A 22,552-nucleotide genomic window follows, 5' to 3' on the forward strand; every position below is an offset into this window, starting at 1 on the left:
GCTTAGCTGGCTCTGGGAGCCCTAGTTTGATAGAGAGAGAGAAAGAGAGAGAGAGAGAGAGAGAGAGAGTGTGTGTGTGTGTGTGTGTGTGTGTGTGTGTGTGTGTGTGTTGGGAGGTGGCGTGGGCAGATGTAGGGTGGGAAATGAGGAGCAAAGATTTCTAGTCCCCTTCTAGAATAGAAGGGGTCTCTGGCCCTAGCATCTGAGCTGCCCCTCTCTGGGGACAGGGCCGAGTCTGGGTCCCTGCTGATTGCTGAGCGGGCAGTGCAGCTTTGTCATGAGAACACTTTGCTTTCTGCTTAGCTGGCAAGAGCCACCGGCTGGCCTGGTGGCCTCCTCCTCTCTCTACTTCTGCATTTTCACTTGGAAAATGAGGATAAAGATAGTTCTCCATCTCTTTGGAGACGGTGAAGTTTAATTACTGATTAATAAAGTGTTGGAAGTTCCTTGAGGCCAGAGAGATGAATGGGTTTGTTATCATCATTCCTGAGTCGCAGGAGCGAGTTGGCTAACCCCAGTGCCATCTTGCTGAGTGTCCCGTGTGCAGAGCACAGGGTGGGGGTGTGGAGCTGGGGTTGTGCTTCAGAACCTGGAGCTTGGTGCAGGGCAGAGAGTCCCCTGTGAGAGTGCCAGCGAGGGAATGGAGTGAACAAAGCCACTACAAACTCAGGCACTACAGACTCAGGGGACCATGTGGGTGAGTGATGGGTAGTGGGAACCAGGCTGTGACGATGAATGGCCACTGTTCCCCTGGACCTTGTAATGTGAGTGGGAGAGAGGGGAGCAGAGTCTGCCTTCATCATCAGGACAGGAGTGGGAGGGAGTGGGTACCGTGAAAGGGGTTGGCCCTCGTGGAGTGGGGTGGTGTGAGGTAAGGGAGAACATTCCCAGCAGGTGAACATGGAAAAGGCAGATCAGTTTGCTTGTAAGGATAGGGGGAAGGTCCTGAGATCTGAAAAGGGTGAATGGAGAGGAGTCCAGGGAAGAGAGGATTGATAGCCCTGGAGGGTATGGGGCGGGCAGGGAAGGAGGAATGGAGTCTGGCTTGGGAAGACGACGCATGAGCAGGACCCGACTGGAGTAAAGCAAGTGAGGCATTTCCTCAAGCTCACCCCAGAAGGAGGTGCCAGCAACCTCAGTAATCACAACAGATAATTTTTTTTTTTTTTGAGATGGAGTATTATTCCATCGCCCAGACTGGAGTGCAGTGGTGCAATCTCAGCTCACTACAACCTCAACCTCCCGGGTTCAAGCAATTCTCCTGCCTTAGCCTCCAGAGTAGCTGGGATTACAGGTGCCTGCCACCATGCCTGGCTAATTTTTGTATTTTTAGTAGAGACGGGGCTTCACCATGTTGACCAGGCTGGTCTCAACTCCCGACCTCAGGTGATCCACCTGCCTCAGCCTCCCAAAGTGCTGGGATTACAGGCGTGAGCCACTGTACCCGGCCGTGATAGATAATATTTTAATATCATTCCTGACTTTTTCCCTTTTTGCCCCAAGCTCCAACATGGCCCGGCACTGTTACTGAGCCTATTTTCCTTTAAAGAGTTTTTGATATTTTGCTCATCATGGATTTTTTGGTGTTAATTTTTATTTTAAAAAAATATGTTAAAATATTCTGTATCTTGACGACTAAGTTTTTCGATGCTCCCTTCACTTTTACACTCACCACGTGGAGTCCCGGCCCCTTGCGAGAAGGCTGCGTGCTGCCTGGGCTGACCACCGACTTGCCTCTAGCCTACACCCTAACCTAGCAGCTTTGCTCACTAAGGGACTTGACAAGCCCCTCTCTCTCTCCCAATCTCATCTTCCTGCTGTGAAATCCTAAGTTGGCTTCCAGAGCTAAGGGTCTGTGTCTGAGGTTCCTTAGTGAAATTTGCAGTTGGTACGGAAATGGTCTGGGGCTGAGACACCTGGCCATGAGGTCGGGGACCCCAAGAAGAAACAGCAGAGCAGTGATGAGGAGAGCAGCCTCCCATGAGGCCTCTCGGGCTTCGGGCTCACCACCCTGTCTGGGAACTCTGCTGGTGGCCGGGCACCCAGCGCCCCACAGCCAGAGGCAAGGGCCGGTTACAATGCTCCCCTCTCCCTGCCCCTCACTCATGCTTCTTAATCCCTTTGGAATAGAATCCCAGGGGAAACAGCCACTTCTCCTCCAACAACTCAAAAAAACCCACCAAGTTCAGATCTGTCAACATATCCTTCTTGAGTGCCTATTGTATACCAGAAACACAATGTCATTCATTCATTTCTTCAGCAAAATTGAGTGCAATGAACAAAACCCCTGCCCCCACAGAGTATGCAGGGCTATTTGAAGGACTTCTACATACATACATCATGTAAGCTTAAAGGGGGTGGGACCATTATGCCCAGTTTTACAGGTGAGGACACTGAGGCACACACAGGTCAAGTCACCTGCCCATGACAACACAGCAAAATGGGGGGCTGGACACTCGGCCTCTCTCTTGACTCTAACCCTGTCGGGAGGGGGGTAACGTGATGGTTGTGTGGGTGGGTTTAGTTGAAGAAGGGTCAGTCCTCCAGGTATAGGGCCTATGCCACTCCCTTCCCAACTGGGCTAAAATTCTGGAATCAGAGTGACACGGAGCCTTCAGGGAGGTTAAAGGGCAAAGGTCTGCCCTAGAATAGGGTGCCCATCTTTCCAGACACATTTATCCCTTACCTCTCTGTGCCTCAGTTTCCTCATCTGCAAATAGGCACAACCACACCAGCCCCAGGGAAAACTGTGTGCCACGGCAGATGTACAAGAGCTTGATAAATGGTGAGGCACAATTTGTGATGATGGATAATTAGGCAGGCAGGGATGAGGGCCCGGGAAACAGTTCACAGAACAAGAGGCCAGCTCTGGAGGGAGGGAGGGAAGGGGGTGCACGTATGGGGATCTGTGAAGCCGCGGTGGTCAGCGGGCCGGTGGGAGTGGCGGGTGGGTGTGTGTGTGCACGTGGTGGGACACTGCTGGACCATGCTCAGGATCCCATGGGGATGGAGGTAGCTTCCTCTGGTAGCACCCCAGCCCCTAGGGGTAAAATTCACGTCTTCCCTAGGAGCCTGGGCTCCTGCTCCTGTCAGCCTCCCTGCCAGGCCCCTCCATGAGCAGGGCAACTCCAGGCCCTCCAGGCAGAGAGGACCCAGAGGGAGGAGAAAGGAGACAGGGGGTGGATGTCTGGGAAGCAACTTGATGTGTGACAGGGTTGGAGGGAAAGCAGGCAGGTGCAGTGTAACCCCTGCAGTTTTCCTGGGCAATGGAGCGATAGGCTCATGGCTCATGGCACCTGCCTAATGTGTCCTTCGCCTCCTGTGCCTGCAGGCCCTTCTCCTTCTGGGGCTGAACCCCGTCTCCGCCTCCCTCCAGGACCAGCATTGCGAGAGCCTGTCCCTGGCCAGCAACATCTCAGGTGAGTTCCCTCAACCCCCTGCTGCAAGATTCCTGGTCACCACAATGCCCCCCACCCCAGGTCTGCCAGAGCCTGCACACAGAACCATGCCCTAAGGCAGGATTCGCAGAGTCATTTCCTCTCCAGGGCTGCAAGCAATTCTTCTCGTCTCCATGGAGTGCCGTGTTGAGAAGGATCCTGAAGTTGGGTGTAAGGTTGGTAGAGAAGAGCTGCAGTTGGTTGGTGGCACCTGGAGTTTGCAGCAAGGATTCTGAGTAGTTATCTTCCCTGCTTAAGGGTGGGCACGGGGAGGTCATCCCAGCCCTTGTTGCTGAGTTGTGACTCAGGGAGGCTTCAAGGGAGGAAGAAAGGCTGCCACAGTCTGCAGCTAAAAATGCCCAGAGTGTAATACTCCATAGTGCTAACACATGCCAGGCACTGATCGAGGACTGGAGCTGTACTAAACCAATTTGCTCAACGTCCCTCTGAGGTAGGTGCTGTTGTCCCCATTTTACACATAAGAAAACTGAGGTACAGAGAACTAGTGAGCGCCAGAGCCCTGAGTGGAGCACGGGCAGCCCAACTTCTTGTTGTGGTCTCCAGCGCCGTGCTCTGTACCTCTCCAACAGAAAAGACAGCATGGCTGCAAATATTATTAATACCTGCGTCACTTTACCATTTACAGAGTGCTTTTGCATAATCACCTTATTTTATCCTCACAAGAGTTTAAAGCCCAACATTTGTACAGTTGAGGAAACGGAGGCACAGAAGAGTTACATAACCCCCATGGCACAGCGTGGTCAGTACATGGCAGTGACTGGGATCCAAATCTAGGTCTTTGGGCTGTCAAGGGCATGTTTTAAAACTCTGGGTGTGGTCCTGGCCATGGCTGCTGCTGGGGCAAAAATGGAGAGGGTTCCCTGCCCCTGAGTGTCTTTGGGAGGCTTGTGGACCTTCTGTTTAAGTCTTCAAGCCTCTCCTTGATTCACACCAACTCTTTCATGAAGCACCTACTACACAGCAGGCCCCACGCAGGGTACTGGGGAAACAAGAGGGGCTCACAGTCTAGTCTGGGAGTCGAATCCACAAATGCATGTGCAATGAGGCAGAGTGCAAGACGCATGCTAGTGAAAGTCGAATCCACAAATGCATGTGCAAGGAGGCAGAGTGCAAGACGCATGCTAGTGAAGAAACAGACACAAGTGTCTGCAGGCAGGCAGGAGGCCTTCATTTCTGAAGCTGGCTCTGTGGGGACAGGAGGCCTCCATAACTCAGGGCATCTGCTTCCTGGCTAGCTGTTCCTTCACTAGGGAGAGCCTGGGGACAGAGGAACAAGACTTGGACTTGGAGAAGGCACACTGGGTTCCTGTGCTGGCTCCCAGAAGGTGCCAGGTCATGTCCTGGCTAGGGGCGGGTACTGGTAGCCACAGGGATGACCTTACCCTCAACCCCCTTGAACCTCACCTTGTCTAAGTGTAGAGGGATAGGGGGCTGTTACCTGCCCCAAGGATCTCTTATGAGATTCAGTGTGCTAAGTTTTATGGCAATATTTCACAAACTGTAAACTGTAGAGTGTCATGCCAGTACTAGGTTTGGTTTGGTTTGGTTTTAGAGATGGGGTCTCAGTCTATCACCTTGGCTGAAGTGCAGTGTCACAATCATAGCTTAGTGCAACCTCGATCTTCTGGGCTCAAGGAATCCTCCTATCTCAGCCTCCTAAGAAGCTAGGACTATGTGCACACCACCACACCTGGCCTAATTTTTTAAAAATTGTTTTGTAGAGATTGCCCAGGCTGGAGTGCAGTGGCACAATCATAGCTCACTGCAGGCCAGATCTGGGCTCAGGTGATCCTCCTGTCTCAGCCTCAGCAGGCTTTTAAAGGGCTTACTGTATAGCTGGAATGAAGGGAAGGTACTTGCCAGTAATTGCTCATAATAAGGGAGGGAGCAGGGAGGCTAGGCAGGGGTGGTGCAAATCCAGGGAGGCTTCCTGAAGGAGGAAGTTTCAAGGTGAATATTAAGAGACACTGTCAGTGTGAACTGGCAGAAAAGAGCCAGTGCTGTGAGCTACAGCAGGAGGTGAGCAAGGACCAGTAGGTGAGTTTGGCGGAAGGACCGGGGAGAAGTGAGGAGAGAGGAGTGGGAAACCGGGAAGGTACTGGGAGCCCAGAGCATCTGGCTGCAAAGTTGGTTAAGCTGTGCTTGGGGAATGGGGAAGTAAGTTCTTGAGCGTGAGTCTGGAGTTCTAGGAGAGAGAGATGGGGAGGGAGGAGAGCTGCTCAGAGGCTAGGCCTGAGAGGAAAGGCCCTATCCCCAGCCCCCCATGCTCTGGGGCCAGGTCAGGCTCTATCAACTTGTTCGTTATGCTCAGGAGGAGAGACATCCCTGAGCCCACGAAGGTGTCACCTGTCCTTGGAACCAGCAGGCCATGATGAATAGCGTTCATTCCCTGGCGATTTGTACTCCGTGCCGGTGCCCCCAGCCCAGCCCAGCCTGCTTGGCTGCATGGCACGCGATCCATCACCCTCCACAATGGCCTCTGATAATGGGCCATTTGTCTTCTGACTCGGAGACCTACCCAGACTGATGGGCACTGGTAGAGACAGATGGTGAGGGTGGGGCAGAGGGGCCGAGACAGATGGATGGGTGTCTGGCTGGGGCAGCTGGCACTGAGCCAGGGCCTTTGGGGGGGCCTTTCACATGCCTCATGCCAGGAACCGGGAGAGAGTGGATCCCCAGGGCTGAGGCCTATCATGTGGCAGACCACAGACTTGGCGACTCATAAAATCATGGCATGAGTATGACAATGCCAGGAAGTAATAGAATTATTTACTAATGACATCACAGACAAATAGAATCTGAGTTGACAATTACCTGGGGTCATCAGTTATCATCTCTGGTCTTAAGGTAGTGAATGATAATTAATAATAGCTAGGCCAGGCGTGGTGGCTCACGCCTGTAATCCCAGCACTTTGGGGGGCCGAGGCCGGAGTATCACTTGAGGTCAGGTGTTCGAGACCAGCCTGGCCAACATGGTGAAACCCCGTCTCTACTAAAAATAGAAATAAAAAATTAGCCAGGCGTGGTGGTGGGCGCCTATAATCCCAGCTACTCAGGAGGCTGAGGCATGAGAATCGCTTAAGCCTGAGAGGCCAGGGTTGCAGTGAGCCGAGATCACGCCACTGCACTCTAATCTGGGCAACAGAGCGAGACTCTGTCTCAAATAAGAATAACAATAATAATAGCTAATATTTATTTAGTGGCCACTATGTGTTGGAAACCATTCCAAGTGCTTTAATCTCATTCAATCATTATAATACTGTAGTCAGGAAATATTTTTATCCACATTTTATAGTAGAGGAACCTAAGGCTCAGATAAGTTAAACAAGTTGCCCAAACACACTAAGCTTCTACTAAGCAGTGGCTGCAGGATATAAACCATGTGGGTCTCATTTCAGATTTTGCCACCAGCACCGCGTTATGTGGCCACTCAGAGCCAGAGTGCCCAGGGCCCGGTGTAGTCAGCCATCTAGGGGTGCAGTGCCACCCCTGCAGTGCCACCCACACCCACACTAGGTGTGCACATGGCCCCATATTCTCCTCCATGCCTCCTGTATGCCTGGCATTGTACTAGCTGCTGGGAAGGCAAAAGTGAAGAGCCCACAAACCCGCAGGACAGGAGGGCCATCCTCTTGTCCTGATGGATCACACACCCTACACAGGCATCTTTCTTCTCTGCCCAGCCAAAGAGAAGGCAGCTCAGCCATGAGATGGCTGAGCAAAGACAAGGTTTCTGCCACCCTCTCCATGCCAGGGGACCCAGGCAGAGGCCCTGCCCATTCATCCCATAGCACATTCCTCTGACTGGGCAAGAATGTGTGTTTCACAGGCTGCCCTTGGGCCACCTGGCTGCTCCCCCTCTGGACAGCCTGGGCTGAGTCCCCCTCCTGATTTTAAGCCAAATAGGGGGAAGGGCTTCCCAGCCACAGGGCTGCTGCCAAGTGCCCACATCCAGAAGCCGCTGATGGGAGACCCGACATAACTGAGACAGAGCCAGGTTCCAGCTTCCTCTGAAGTTATCCACCATGGGCGGATCTGCCAAGCACATGGGGACCCTGAGCCTGATGGGAGGCAAACTGTGTAACCTACTTGGGGGAAGAAGCCAGTGCCCGATTGTGCACAGCATTAAATAGGCCACCTTCAAAGGATTCTTACCTGTTCATTAAAGCAGCCCTCCTAGGACCCTGACCCGGCAGGGTTTCTTCCCTGGCAGGTGGAGCCCTCCACACTGCCCCCTCTCCTCTGCTCTCGCTTTGCAGGGATTTGAGGCAGTCTGAGCAGAATGCGGTTCCCATGCATTTGTTCTGTGCATGTGTGGGGAAGGAGAAAGATATAGAACCGGTTTTTGCATTACTTTAGCCCACTTGACTCCCTCCAGCTCACCCCCAACCTGAAGGCCTGTGGTGACCAGGGCTGGTGAGTGGGTTGGTTCTACTCCCACATCCCCAGCCAGGAAAGACCCTGAATGCATCTACCTGCCCTGTAAATGAGGGAGTGAGCCACAGAGCAAGAGGGACATTGACACCTCAGACACACCAAGCTCACACCTCTTCCAGGGCCCTCCTACTCACAGTTGCCTCTGCCGAGAACACTTTCCCCCCAGGTTTTCTCCCTCACTTCCTTTAGTTATCTGCTTAATTGGTAGTAATTTAGAAGACACCACACTAAAAGAGCACCTTTGTCAGCCTTTATCTCTTTGCACTGCTTAGTTTTTCTCCATAGTATTTCTCATTGGTTAACAGAAATGTGTGTGTGACTGTGTGTGTGTGTGTGTGTGTGTGTGTGTGTTTGCTGCCTCCCCACTAGAATGTAAGCACCATGAGGACAGGGCATTTATTTTATTCATTATTATATCCCAAGCCCCTTGAACATTTCTTAGGTAGTCAGTAAATAACAGCTGTCTCTTGGTATCCATGGGAGACTGGTTCCAGAACTCCCCATGGATATCAAAATGCAGGGATGTCCAAGTCACTGGTATAAAATGGAGTAGTATTTGCATGTAACCTATGCACATCCTCCTGTATACTTCAGATCATCTCTAGATTATTTCTAATACCTAATACAATATAAACGTTATATAAAAATAAACAGTTACTATACTGTACTGTTTAGGGAATAATGACAAGAAAAAATGTCTGTACATGTTCAGTACTTTTCCCCAAAACCTATGGATATGGAGAAACAACTATACTTGTTAAATAAAGAGCAAAGCCACTATTCCTTAATTGACCAGGAGAGGCACTGCAGGACAGGGAGCTGTCAGGGGGCATTGGCATCTAACAGCACCTCTGCCTTTGTGCAGCTGGCTGGTAAACTGGCTTGGCTATTTGCAAGGTTGGATTACTGTGGTCCAAATTCCTCCTCATCCCAGGACTATGACAGCTGAGTGGGAAAATACCTCCACCTGCCAGGAGAGCAGAAGAGGTCAGGCTTTTGTGGCACTGGGACTGGAGGGAGGGGACATTGGCCCAAGAATCAGAAGGTCCTTGAGGTCCTTATAGCCATCAAGCTGAGTGACCCAGAAACTGACTTCCTGCCTTCTCCCCTTCCCAACTAGGGCATGAACACCCTCTCTGTCCCCAGCACCTGTGAAATGATCTTTCTCTGTGCCTCCTTCTCCTGACTTTCCACCTGCCTCTCCCTATTTCTTCCTTAGTGTCTTCTCCCTCGTCTTTCCTCTCTCTCTCCACCTCTCTCCTGGCCCACTTGGCCTCCCACCTCCCTGCCTCTCTGTCTGTTTTCTCCTCCTCGGTGTAGTCAGGTGGCTTAAATGAGTGACATGGATTGCGTCATGCAAAGCACCCTTCACAGTGCCTGGTATATATTATAGCAGTGTCCAACTAATGTTCTCCCTCAAGTCCTATACACCATTTCCCTTCTGAGGCCTTGTCCCTACCGGATCCCAGGGACCCCCCACCCCCAACCACTCTCCTCCCCGGACCAGGTGTCCACAGGACGGCGATCTGAAATCCCTTGTGGGGATTTCAGACACAGAGACACTAAGGCCCAGAGAGGGCAGGACCCCGAGGCATTGTGGGAAGGCACCGAGCCCACAAGGCCGTCCCAGGCCGGGAAGTCCAGTGGACAATGCCAACTGGCCAGGAGCGTGGCGCCTGAAGCCCTGTCCTGCTGCCTGGTCCCTGCCCTTGATGTCTAGGTCCCCTCCCCTCTAACTCCACTCTGCGGCTGAGGCCTTTCCTGCTGCCTGCTCCCTGCCCTTGACCTCTAGGTCCCCTCCCCTCTAACTCCACTCACGGCTGAGGCCCTCGCGCCTCTGGCCACGCCCCCTCCCCGACCCGCCCCCCAGCACCTGACCCCCGTGGGAGCGCTGACCTTTCACTGGAGAAGGGGGAACTTTGTCTCCTCATCCCTTTTCATTTGACTTCTCCTCCCCGTTCTTGCAGCCTCTCTCTCCCTTTCTTGCCGTCTCACACAGACTTTCAATTCCTTCCAGGATTTTTTGGGCTCTTAATGTAAAGATCGCGACCGATGCTGTGTCCCGGGCGCCCTCTCTACGCATCCTTCTGAGCTGCGGGGGTCAGGAGGGAGGGGGAGGCGCGGCGCTGCTGGGGAACTGTAGTGGCCGAGACTGGGGTGCAGCTCTACACTCGATGGGCAGCTGCCCAGATCAGGGCCAGCTGTGCAGCTGTGGGCAGCACCCTGAGCTGGCATCAAAAGATGAGCATTGAAAATCCACTCCTGTCTCAGTTTCTTTGCTTACTGATTGTCCTGGAATAAGCCATTTGACCACCTTGGCCTCAGTTTTCTTATCTGTAAAACAAGAGAGAATTAGCACCCACGGTGGCATACTAGGTGGCTGGGAACCGTACTACAGAGGAGGGGCAAATGGCTTCTGACCTGCCTGCCCCTTGAAGGTCTGCACGTCCCTGGCCAGCTGTGGACGGAGTCAGGCCTTTGGTTAGAGCCCTTAGAGCTCCCAGCAGTGGCCGGTGCAGGTTCTCTAGGCCAGAAGGCCCATCCTGAGTGGCTGGCTTCTGCCTCGGCTCTGGCCTGGTCCTGGTTGTGGCGGGTGCCCAGTCCTTTCCTGCTCTTCGTGCCTTGCGAAAGCAAGTCGCGAGAAGACTGGCCGTGGAAGGGAAGAAGGGAGGGCAGGTGCCACACTGACAGAGAGGGTGTATTCCGTGTGTTCCTTCCAGACGCTGCCACATGGAACATTACATTTAAGCCTAGCTCACTAGATAGTGTGTATGAATGAGTGAGGAGTGAATGAGCAAGCTACTGAGGAAGGTACAATGGTGCCATTAAATGAGATGGCATATGTCATGCAGCTGACATGTGCCTGGCACACAGTCAGCCCTCGACAAACGCTGCTGCCTTCCTGCTGCCCCCTTAACTGTCCATCACCTCCATGACTGACTCACAATGTGGCATAATGGAAAGAGCACTAGATTTAGAGTCCAAAATACCTGCCTATGAGACTTGGTTCTTTCACCCATTGACCCATGACCTTGGAAAAGTCACCTAACTTCCCTGGGCCTCAATTTCTTCCTTTGTGAAAAGGAAATAATGACATTGCTGGATGTATGAAGATCAAACGAAATAGATGAAGAAGAGCTTTGAAACAGCAGGGCGTGGCCCCTATACAATCCTCCCCTCCCCACGACCACATGCTCCCAGCTCTCTACCCAAGTCCCTGTCCCCGGGCTCAACACTGTCAGCAGGATCTAGGACAGGTTAAAATCCCAGCCTGGCACGCCCTTGCCTCGGATGGCCCTGCTTCATCACTCCCGTGTTTCCACTGCCACTCCGTGATGACATTCACAGAGACTCCGCTGTGGCACAGCACCTGGGCTTGGCCCACTCCAGCCGCCTGGCCCGCAGTCACCTCGTGTCCATTAAGCCCCAATCCAGATTTCTTTCTCTTTCAATTAAGCCACTTGGCCTGAAGACCTCTGCCCCTTGAGTCCTGATTTGCACAAATGCCCTATGAATAGCTTTGATTAGAAAGAAAAACCAGCATTTGGTACAAGTGCTGCTCGGCACTGCCCTGAGTCCAACAGGGAAAGGAAGCCAATTTAACCCAGCGCTGTTTCCTGAGAGATTGGGGACAAGCTAATTTGGGGAGGAGATGGCAGGCGGGCCCCAGCCAGGGCTTGGCAGCTGCTAGGGCCTCGGCCCAAGCCCGAAGAGGCTGCCCCCACCCGCACTGGTTCATGGTTCCTGGCCCTCCCTGGCTTGTCCGTCCACGCTTGTGCCAATTCTAGGTTATTAACCTGGAGACACTAGGGCTGAAGAGGACTGCTGTGCCAGCCTCACTCAGAGGGAGGCACTAAAAGGCAGAGAAAGAAGGGGCAGCCTCAAGGGGGTGCCAGGACTGTGCCAGTCCCCACCCTTTGGAGGCCATACCCGCCCTCCCCTCCTGAAGTGTCACTGGCGCCTCAACTCTGCCCCAGCATCCTCTCTCTCTCTCTCTCTCTCTCTCTGTCTCTCCCCTCCAAAAAGCAAATATTTGGAAGGGGCTTTTGACATCCTCTTTCTAGTACGGGTGTTTATCTCTCTTTGAGTCATAGACCCCTTTGAGAATCTAATGAAAGCCATGGGCTGCTTTCCCCATTAAAATGCATGTATACACCAATATTTTCATTATATTCAGGGTCTCTGCGAACTGTTGAAGTTTCCAGTGGGCTGAGATTAAGAATTTCTGATCTGGTTCAACCACTTTATTTTATTGTAGATGAAGACAAGACACTAGGACCCAGAGAGGGCAAGTGACTTGCCTATGGTCCCACAGCAAATTAGTGGCACAGCCCATTCTGAAGCCGTGGGCCCAGACTCCCAGTTCAGTGCCCTTTCCACTCCCCCAGATGGTGTCTCCCTCCCTTTCCTCTCCATAGCTCACTTCTCCGTCAGTCCTGTCCTAGGGCTCTGCACAGAACAAAGTACACACAATGTATGGTCAGTAAGTGTGGTGAACAGGCCAGCCGGAAGAAGGAACAGGCCAGCTGGAAGGAGAAACAGGCCAGCCGGAAGAAGGGCCAACTTTATTCAGCTGGTTCTTCCCTGCAGGGCCAGGGTAGATGTGGTTTGATTGCAGAGACACGTGAGGGGCTGGATCAGTGGTTGGATGGGTCTGTTCCAGGGTGTTCCTGTGATATCTCAGAGCTCCAGGCTCTCACCATGTGAGGGGCCAAGGAAGTGTCCTCAGGCTACGGAGCAGGGGACCAGAAGCATGCCCAAGCTTCTTCTAAATGCCAGGACCTTAGCTTTTAACACCACCTCCAGCCATTTCTGTTCCTCCTCTGCTCTGGAACCCATGCTGGCTCCCTAGTACCATAGCATCAGATTCAGATTTCTTCCCCTTGTGTCTTCTTTGCATAGGATGAGCTCATTTCTGCACTGGTCATTGTTGTCATCCTGTCCCTAGTTGGTGTGAGTGGGAACCAGTGGGGAGGTGGGCAGAACTCTGGAATGTCCTCTGCCTGCTTGGGGCCTTGGCCGGATATCTTGCTGTGCCTTACCAGTCATCTCTGCCCCCAGGACTGCAGTGCAACGCATCCGTGGACCTCATTGGCACCTGCTGGCCCCGCAGCCCTGCAGGGCAGCTAGTTGTTCGGCCCTGCCCTGCCTTTTTCTATGGTGTCCGCTACAACACCACAAGTAAGGAAGAAGTGGAGGGTGGACCATCTGCTGGGAGGTGGGACAGGATGGGGAGAGCTTGGAGGTGGGGGAAGTAAGAATGGTGATGCCAGTAACAGTAATACCTCTTGTGGGGATCGCCCCTGTTTTCCAAAGGTCAGCGCTGTATTCTCCCAAGTGTCCTGTGCTCATTACTGGTGATTCTCACAATACCCTTGCAAGACACTATCACGCCTCCTATAACTAAGGCCCCTGAGGCTCAGGGAGGTTAGGGAACTTGCCCCATTGGCAGCTGGTAAGGGGTGAAGCTGGAATTTGCATCCACGTCTGCCTAGCACTTCCTTCTGCCATTAAACTTCAGGTTAGTCTGTTTGAGCCTGCTGTAATACCGTGAAGCAGGGCAGGAATCGTCCGAGCCCCAGCTGTGTGGATAAGAGCCCTGAGTCGAGAGGTTCTGAGGCCTACCCCGGCCCTCCAGCCAGGAGGCGGGGGACCCAGAGTTTTAGATGCACAGGCAGGGGCTCAACTTGCATCCTGGATTCATAGGTGGAGTGGGGACAGGACGGGATTGACCCAGGCTCCATCGGATACTTGATCCTCATGTAAACACCTGGCTCCCCGGAGGCCCAGAACCCCCATGGCCGGGCTTTGCAGCTCCCTGCTATTCCGCCTGCCACTCTCAGAATTAATTTGCCCTCTCCTGTCAATGACCCAGGTCCCTGCTTATCAAGAGAGCAACAGCTGTGGGCCAGGGGCCCTAACCTACCTGAGGGTATGCTGGGGGCCTGATCCCTGCAACTGGGGCCTCCTGTGTGTACCCTTGGGTCCTGGTGGTCTTGAACTCAGAGCCCCAAGAGGGCACAGGGGTGAGCCCAGACACCATGTAGTTTACTCCAAGACTCACTGTGTGACCTCGCAGCACACTGTCTGGCCCTCGGCCCCTCACCTGAGGATGGAGAGGGCCAGATGGCTTGGCTTCTAAGATGTCTCCCAGCTCAAAAACTCCAGAATTCCTTTTTCTGCCCCTCTTTCCTCTACCAGATGGATTTGGGGGTTTAGAGTTAGGGGCTACAGGAGAGGAGTGGGAAGACCCAGCCAGAGAGTGGCTCCCCAGGGAATGACCTGGGAGGCCAGGGCCGGGCAGGAGGCTGGGGCAGCCAGATCCAGTAACCTCGTGTGTCTGTACCATGTCCTGGCCGTGGGAGGGACCTGGGAGAGGGAGAAGACACACTGGGAGGGGCTTGGGGACCAAGGGGAGGAAGTGCAGAAAGGAAGAAGGGCCTCTTGGCCAGGTCAGTCCAAGGGGTGCACAGTTGGCCAGCCCCCAATATAGTCAGGCCCATCTTATAATAAGGAAATTGAGGCACGGAGAGGCTAATAATCTATCAGAGGTCTCAGAGCCTGGAGGCAGGGTCACAGCCCAGGGACGAGAACTCTTACGATGCTGGGGGCTGAGTCCTTCTGGAGCCCCTAGGAAGGAGGCAGCATCTGCACATCAGAGGGGCTTCCGGGAGGAGGCACCAGATCCTGTCATGTCCACTTCCAGAGTGATTCTCGTGTCTGGCCCTACCTGCCCCCACTCCCCAGCGCCACTGCCCAGTCTCAGGTTTCAGATCTGCATCGGTCACTCCTTCACTTGGAATCCACTCTTCTGTGGCCTCCACGGTCAGGCCTGTGCTCCTGGGTGGGACCTGCCCGGCTTTCTGTAGTCATGGCCCTGTCGCCTTTTGCAGCCAGCCCTGACCACCCGCCATGAGTTCCCTCTACTCCCGTTGCAAAGGGTTACTTGACATGCTCCAAATAAACATTTCCAGCCCTCAGTGCCTGGGCACACGCTTCACTTGCTGACCCTGCCTGAAGTGGCAGCCAGGAGTCCTAGGTTCTCATTCCAGCTGCATGTGAAGCTGGTTAAGGAGCCCTTGGCACAGACCTTCTCTGGGCCTCAGTTTCTCCACCTGCAGAATGGGTAGGAGGATTGGGTGTGGTGCTCTCTAGGCTCCCGTGCGCTTCCCTCTGTGATCCCAGGAAAGGAGCTGGGGTGATGGCCCCTCGACATGGGGTCAATCTGTCAGGACAGGGCTGGAAGACCCCTTTCCAGGTGCCTCCAGCGCCAGATGAGGTGGAGCACGCCCATGCAATCAGTCACAAGTGGGTACCCAGAGCTGCACCTCATCATTAAGCACTAATTAATCCATTTACTGATGAGTTGCTGCCAGGACGTCTAGGCCTTCTCCCTAATGCCCTCCCTCCTGCTGCATCCGATCTTCAAAGGGATGGGAAGCATTTCCAAAAATATCCATTTTCCCGTGATTCTTTGGGAGGACTGCTCAGCTCAGCAATTAAAGACAAGGAGGTCGCATCCTCCCTGGCAGCGGCTCCCTGCTTGTTGGGCCTGCTTTCTTTCAGATCACCTCCTTTCTCCCATCAAAGCCTGCTTTCTCTGGGTGACGCAGCCTCTGGCGGGACTCCTGGCTCTCCCTCACATGCCATGGGGGGCAAGGGTGTTGAGCAAAGGGGGTTTCTCCCACAATATCCACCAGTACCCTTTGATGGGGACAAGTGACACGCTCTGAGTCTCGTGTAAGGTTATATAAATATAGCTCCAAGACAATAAAAATAAAAATAACAGCCAATATCACATGCCAGGTACAGTTCCAAGCACCTTGTGCATGTTAACTAAAAATACTCAATTCTTGAAGTAGGAGCCGCTGTTCAGAGGCTCTAACTTACAGAGGAGGAAACTGACAAGTTGCGGGATTTGCCCAAGGTCACACAGCTAGTGGAAGGTAGTGCCAAGATTTGACCCTAGACTGTCTGGGTCCAGGGGCCACACTCTTAGCACTACTCCATGCTGCCTCTTAACTCAAGAACCACCCCACCCTATCCCACCACCCCCGGGCCCCTGCCAACCAGATCTCTGTCCCCAAGCCCCTTTCCTTGGAGGTATTTCAGAGCGGTCTGTGGTCCCGGGACTTCCCAGCCATGGCAGAGACACTGGGTTGCCGTGGTTCCTCGCCTGCCCCTCCCCTCAGACCTCCCTGAAAACCTGCTGGGTGAGCCTCAGCCCTCCGGTAACTCATCCCTCATTTAGCAATTAGGAGAGAATCAGCAGCCTCTTCACCAACTCTGCCCAAGGGCCTGAGGCTCCCCGAGACTGCAGTCCACTGACATGGAAGAGCCTTAAAAATCCATTTAGCCAGATCTCCCACTGGCCAGCTGTAGCTGAGCAGCTCCTCAGCAGAGGGACCTAGGAGGGGAATGGACGGGAGGAGAGCGAGAGAGAAGAGGCCACGGCTACCTTTCAGCCCGGGAGGCCAGGACAGGCTCCCTATCATCACCCTCTTGTCCTGATGCTGCCAGCAGAGGCAACTCCCAGGCTCGATGGTCCCTTGGGGATCAGCTGGTCCAGCCCCTCCTTTTATAAATGAGAAGGGGTCCCCAGAGGTCACTCACGCAGCACAGCAGCAGCTGGGCTGGCCCCAGGGCCCCAGCCTCCAGACCCTCACAGGGTTCTACCCCATGGGGCTCCAGACTCAAGGACTGGGACTCCAGCAGCTTTCCCAGCCCTCTTCCAGCCCCAAGGGCCAGTGGGAGCCACAGGAAGGCCTACAGTGAGGGAGACTCCAGGGGAGATGCTCAGGGCTTCATTTCTCTGCCAGGCAGTTCTGCCTGGAGTCAGAGCCAGAATTAACTCAAGGAAGCATGTTTAGAGCTACTGAGGCCAGAGCCGGGTACGGGGTGGGGTGGGGCGACCTCTGCCAGCAGAGAAGATGAGATGGAATTTAGAACTCGTGCTGTCCCTTCCCAGCTGGGTTTCAGGACTCTGGAGCTCGAGCCTGGTAGGCAGGAAGGAGGGCGAGGGGAACACGTTGGGCAGCTCTGCCCATCCCAGGGCTCTAAAGTCAGACATCAATTCGACTCACAGGGCCCCTCCCCATCTCCTTAGAAGGTGACAGGTTCTGGGCCACAATCCAGGCCGGTGACTGCATGAACCTCCATATGTCCCTGGACCACTCTGCTGCCTTCTTCCTTGAGTGACATGGGCCAGTCTAGGAGCAGCTGTGGCAGACCTGAGTGATGACATCTCTCCACACATGCCTGTCACCTGTCATTTTCTGTCCAAGAGACCTCCATCATGGATATTCCCCCCACCCACCCAGCACAACCTTCCAACACAGGACTGCTATGGAGAAGTGCCCCCCTGGGGACCTTCCCCAAGATCTGCCCCGTGAACTCTGAGCCCCCATGTGCAGCACGGCCAGGGAGGACCTCCCATGGCAGCCTCTGTGAGATGGCTCTACCACAAGAAGCCCTGTCATGCCACCTGCCACGTGAGCTGTCACCGCATACCCTTCCACTGTGTCATGCCCAGCCTCGTGAAAATCGACTCATGAGGTCTCACCATTTTTTGCTGTCTTACAAGACCCCTGAACAGGAGATTTCTCAGAAGAGCACCTTCCTGTCATCTGCCACCACATAAGGACTTGAAAGGAAACAGCCCAGGGAGCTGGCCAAGCCTGTCCACGGGCCAGTCCTGTGGGCATGATTGTGCCAGCTTGAGTGGGCAGAGCCAGGTCCACAGGTGGGCATCGGGAGAGCCACCAACCCCTGCTGGAGGCCAGTGGGCAGAAAGAGGCAGGAAGATGGGGGTGGTAAGGAAGCCCTTCTCCCCAGCTTCACAGCCCCCAGCCAGCAGGTGCCTGTGCTGGCCATCTACAGATCCATCGATGCATCCATCTGGGCCAGGATGGCCAGAGAGGGGCCCGGGCTGCCCTGCCATCACTGCCTCTCTCTTCCTTTTCCAGACAATGGCTACCGGGAGTGCCTGGCCAATGGCAGCTGGGCCGCCCGCGTGAATTACTCCGAGTGCCAGGAGATCCTCAATGAGGAGGTGAGGCTGAGCCGAATGAGGCTGCCCATGTGAAGGGGGGTCCAGGGTCCCCAGCAGAGTTTTGTGCCTGCTTCTTGGAGTCAGGGAGCCAGAGGCTAATGTCAAGGCCCTGTCCTAGCGAAGCTGACTGGGGAGCTGGAGCTGTTGACTTGGAAATGGCCCATGAGCAGGCACCCTCGAGGGCGGGCTGGACCAATGGGGCACTGGGCAAGCTCTGATGGTGATGAGATGGGTCCTTGTTCCTTCCTTCCTTCCCCCTGTGCTCATCGGGCAGCTGCTTGCACTGGGCATGGGACTGTCCTGGAGGTGCAAAGGGAGACCAGACTCGGTCACAGGAGTCCCACCCTTTTCCACCACACACGCCTGACAGATACATCCAGTTCCAGCCACGGGGCTGTATGGGAACCAGGGATGGGGTGGAGGTAGCAGTGTAGTTTGAAAAAGCCCTTGGAAAGCCTTTTAAAATGTTAAATGTTTCTCAGCAGATGTTGCTTACACAGAACTCAGAAGGTACAAATGGGAATACAATGTCCCCTCCCACCCCATCCCTGGCCACTGGATTCCCTCCCAGAGGCAACCATTTTGCCAATTTCATAAGTGTCCTTCCAGAGACATTCTCTGCATACATGAGTAATTATATATACGTATTCTTTTTTGTTTTTACCTGAATGTTGCATATTACGCACACTGTCTACACCTTGCTTTTTTCATATAATCATCTATCTTAGAGATGGTTCCATATCAGTACATAAAGAGCATCTTCATTCTCTTTGCATTTGCATAATATCACAAAATGAACCATAATTTATTTAAACCAGTCTTTATTCTCAGTCCTCAGTTATTACAAATGGTGCTTCAATGAATAATCTTTGAAGGGTGATTTTTGGCAGAGGCACAAATATATCTATCCTGGAACTGCTGTTGCCCTCGGTCTCCTTTGCCACCGATGCTGTCTCCCTCAGTGCTGAGGAGGGCGGGGGTCAAAGAGCAGAAGGGGGGACACTCCAGGCTGTCTGAGAGCCAGGGCTTCTGATTGTGGAAGAGAGGGACTGACCTAGGCAGTCCCAAGAATCCCATCGCCTAAAGATCAGAGCTGGAAGAAACCTTGGAGACTCTCCCTCCCATCTTGAGATTCCCAGACCCGCCTGGTTATAAGAATCGTCCAGAGGCAGATCACCTGGGGTCAGGAGTTTGAGACCAGCCTGTCCAACATAGTGAAACCCCATCTCTACTAAAAATACAAAATTAGCCGGGTGTGGTGGTGCACACCTGTAATCCCAGGTACTAAGGAGGCTGAGGCAGGAGAATTGCTTGAACCCAGGAGGCAGAGGTTGCAGTGAGCCGAGATCATGCCATTGCACTCCAGCCTGGGCAAAAAGAGGGAAACTCCATTAAAAAACAAAACAAAACAAAAAAACGTGGCCAGCTGCGGTGGCTCATGCCTGTAATCCCAGCCCTCTGGGAGGCCAAGGCAGGCAGATCACAAGGTCAGGAGATCAAGACCATCCTGGCCAACATGATGAAACCTCATCTCTGCTAAAAATACAAAAATTAGCTGAGCATGGTGGCGCATCCCTGTAATCGCAGCTACTTAGGAGGCTGAGGCAGGAGAATCACTTGAACCAGGGAGGCGGAGGTTACAGTGAGCTGAGATTGTACCACAGCACTCCAGCCTGGTGACAGAGCAAGACTCTGTCTCAAAAAAAAAAAAAGTATATGGAATCGCCCAGAGCACCTGTCCAAATACAGGTCCCAGGGCCACACCCAACACCTAAGAAATCACACCGTCCAAGGAGGACCTGGGAATCTGTCTTTCATGAGTGCCCCAGGGGAGCCTTCTGATGGGGCAAAAGTGAGAAACTCTAATCTAGTGCAACCCATTCACATTACAGATGGGCAGACTGGGACCCAGAATTGGGGACTGATTCACACAAGATCACATGGCCAGAGTAAGTCAGAGCCTGGAACCCAGGGCTTCGGAGCTCAGGCTCTGCTTTGCCCACTGCCAGGTATCTGCGTGAAACAAAGTTAAGGATAAAGAATCACTTTCCTTCACCCCCAGCTTACTAAGCCCCAACACGGAGAGCCCACCTGGGAAGTCCTGGGATTGGGAGGAGGGCTCTTCCTGGACTGAGGGAAGGAGGTGGGGTTCCAGGTTAGGAGACTTAGTTGGGCCAGAGGAGATGGCCTTGGCTGGGGGAGTGGCAGCGGGCAAGACCGTTCAGGGATGTGGGGAATCCGTAGCCTGGCACACAGTAGAGGAGGTGGGAGGAAAGGAAACGGGGCTGGTGCTCAAAAGAGCGGGTCAGTGCTGTCAGCGACTCAGGACCATACGCCATGCCAGAGAGGGATGGTGTTGAGGAGGTACAGCTAAGCCACGAGGTCAGGCTGCAGGCCGCACTGTCTGTCCCAGCCTCACGCCCTGCACTCAACCCTCCTGAGGATCAGGGCGGGGTCTTCACCTGTCTCTCCTGCTCTAATGTAAGCCCCTTCCTTTCAGTTGGCTGATGGGGACACTCGGCAGCCCCCGTTTTCCCCAGCACCCTTCGAAGGCTCAAGGGCAGTAGGTTAGCCACCCTTGGCCCGCCCTGCAACGCCCACCCCTGCCAGGACAGGGGTCTCTCCCTCTCTCCACCAGCAGGGTTAGGACAAGGAAGAGGATCAGGAGCCCGGTCTCATCAGCCCGCTCTTTGCATTGCAGTGGGAATAGCACAGACCTTAGGGTTTGGGTTTCAACGGGAACCTGCTGCATGACCTAGAGGAGGCAACTTAACCCCACCGAGTTCCCGAGTTCCCGAAACTGGTGGCCAGGAATTCAGATCTCTGCCTTCAGGGGATGGAAGGGTGGTGTTGGCCTGTCTTGGCCTACGGGAGATGTTCCATTCACCTGCCGCCCCCTGTCTCTCATCTCCCCTGTGAGGTCAGGGGAGGTTGTAATGTACACCTGGGGGAATGACCTGCCCCACCCCCCAGCCCATCCATGCCTGGCTCTGCCGCCTCTTTCCTCTGCAGCCCCTGCTGGCCTGGTGCCTAGCACTCTGGGTAATCGATTAATTTAATTAGTGAAAATGCCATTCCCTTCTGCCAGCCCCCAGCCTCGCCAGACCCCTCCCAGAACTGCAGAGGAAAGTATCCAATTAATTGAGTGGTAGGTTTCTCAGCTCTGGGCCTGGGCTAAGCCCTAATTAAGCTCCAGCGCCCTGGGGTATTGCAGATAATGGATTCGCAGAAGTCCGCCTGTGAAATGGGACTTGCGAGGGCACCCCAAGGCCAGGCACCCCAGGAGATCTGCCCGCAGCCAGCACCACCAGGGAACAGGCCCGCAACTGGGGAGCCTGTTGCATGCATGGCTGGCCCGGGGATGGCACTGAGCCCCCATTACAACCCCTACACCTGCTCCCCGTATCAGCACCCTCTCCTCCCCCCACCACCTCCCTCCACTACTGTTCACTCCCTTCCCCACTGTCCGACCTTCCCCCACCCACCTGACACTTGCACACACTCTATTCCCTTTCCCCACACTCTGCTGAGCACAAGAGCTTGGGCCTCAAGCGCAGTCTGGGAGGGCACACTGGTGGGACATGAAACGGAATCTGGGATCTGGGTTTGTGGGCCAAGGTTCATTGCTCACCGTCTGGGGAGAGGTGGGCAATGGTTGGACCAGGGCTTCTGAACTGTATAGGTGCTTTTTCCTAAAACGAAGCTCCGATTCCGTGGGCCTAGCGTAGGGCACACATTCCACTTTCCTCAAGATCTCTGCGAGCTCCTCTGTGTGCTGCTGCTGGGCCAGGGGCTGCCCTTTGAGGACTGAGGGACTGGAGTGAGTGCCCGCTGTGGGGTAAGAGGAGTAGCTCTGGCAACTTCAGTGGAGAGGAGGTGCCAGAATGGAGTGGGCACCGGCGGGAGCTTGGAAGGGAGGTCTCATTGCCACCATCCCAGAGAGGCATCGGGACGGGTCTGGCACTGCAGCACCTGGGACGAGGTAGTGTCAGAGTCAGCCGCGCACTAATTGCTTATTCAATTCAGGTCACTGAGGGTACAGCGGAGTGGCCTCTGCCAAGTACCATGCTGTGCCACCCTCCTTAGGGCGGGGTGCCTGCTGGTCTCAGGTCTCCAGACTGGACGGAGAGGGAGTGCTGGTCAGGGCCCCAGGGGTAGCTGTGCCCATTTGTCCTTTGGACATCCCAGCTGCTTTGCTGTTATCGTGGCTGTCGGTCGGTGTGTGACTGGCTGTCCCTGGGGGTGCTGCTGACTCTCCTCTCCAGGTGTCACTGGCCACCTCTCAGGGTGTTTCTAGGTGCCTTTTAAGGCCTTGCTGTCTCTCTAAATAATGCTGTCCAGAACTCTGGTTGTTATTGGAAATGTCACAGTGTTACTGGCTTCTGTTTGGGTGATGCAGGGTGTATTTGTCTCAGGGTATCGGCAGCCATCCCTCAGGCTGTCTCTCCAGCTGTCTTCTCAAGCTGTTTCTCAGGTTGCATCATGCTGATGTGACCAATAAGAGAGAGAGCTTGAACCTGGCCCAGGCCCGACTGCTCAGGGAGCCACACTGAGACTCTGTCCTCCGGGAATGGTTTCGCCTGATTCTCCCTCTCAGGCTCTTGGG

The 22,552-nt window shown here is 54.1% G+C and overlaps 1 protein-coding gene and 1 long non-coding RNA gene across 6 annotated transcripts in view; one reads left to right on the top strand and one right to left on the bottom strand.

Moving 5' to 3' along the window:
- The window catches only part of CRHR1 (corticotropin releasing hormone receptor 1), a 50,979-nt gene that overhangs the window by 19,160 nt on the left and 9,267 nt on the right, over positions 1-22,552 (top strand). For 3 of the 5 annotated variants that reach the window (XM_003913227.3, XM_003913225.3, XM_021928376.2), the window contains exons 2-4: positions 3,332-3,419; positions 12,957-13,076; positions 17,861-17,946. In XM_003913227.3, coding sequence (XP_003913276.1) covers positions 3,332-3,419; positions 12,957-13,076; positions 17,861-17,946 — 294 coding nt within the window. The remainder of the gene's footprint in view (positions 1-3,331; positions 3,420-12,956; positions 13,077-17,860; positions 17,947-22,552) is intronic. The other 2 variants (XM_031657649.1, XM_017950088.2) reach the window with 2 other exon arrangements.
- Positions 4,607-6,056, bottom strand: LOC103878892. The gene is made up of 2 exons (XR_002517899.2): positions 5,977-6,056; positions 4,607-4,715 (listed from the first exon to the last, which is right to left on the bottom strand). It is a non-coding gene; the product is annotated as an uncharacterized LOC103878892 (long non-coding RNA).

The sequence above is a fragment of the Papio anubis genome, chromosome 17, assembly GCF_008728515.1.
Source record: "Papio anubis isolate 15944 chromosome 17, Panubis1.0, whole genome shotgun sequence".
Classification (NCBI taxonomy): domain Eukaryota; kingdom Metazoa; phylum Chordata; class Mammalia; order Primates; family Cercopithecidae; genus Papio; species Papio anubis.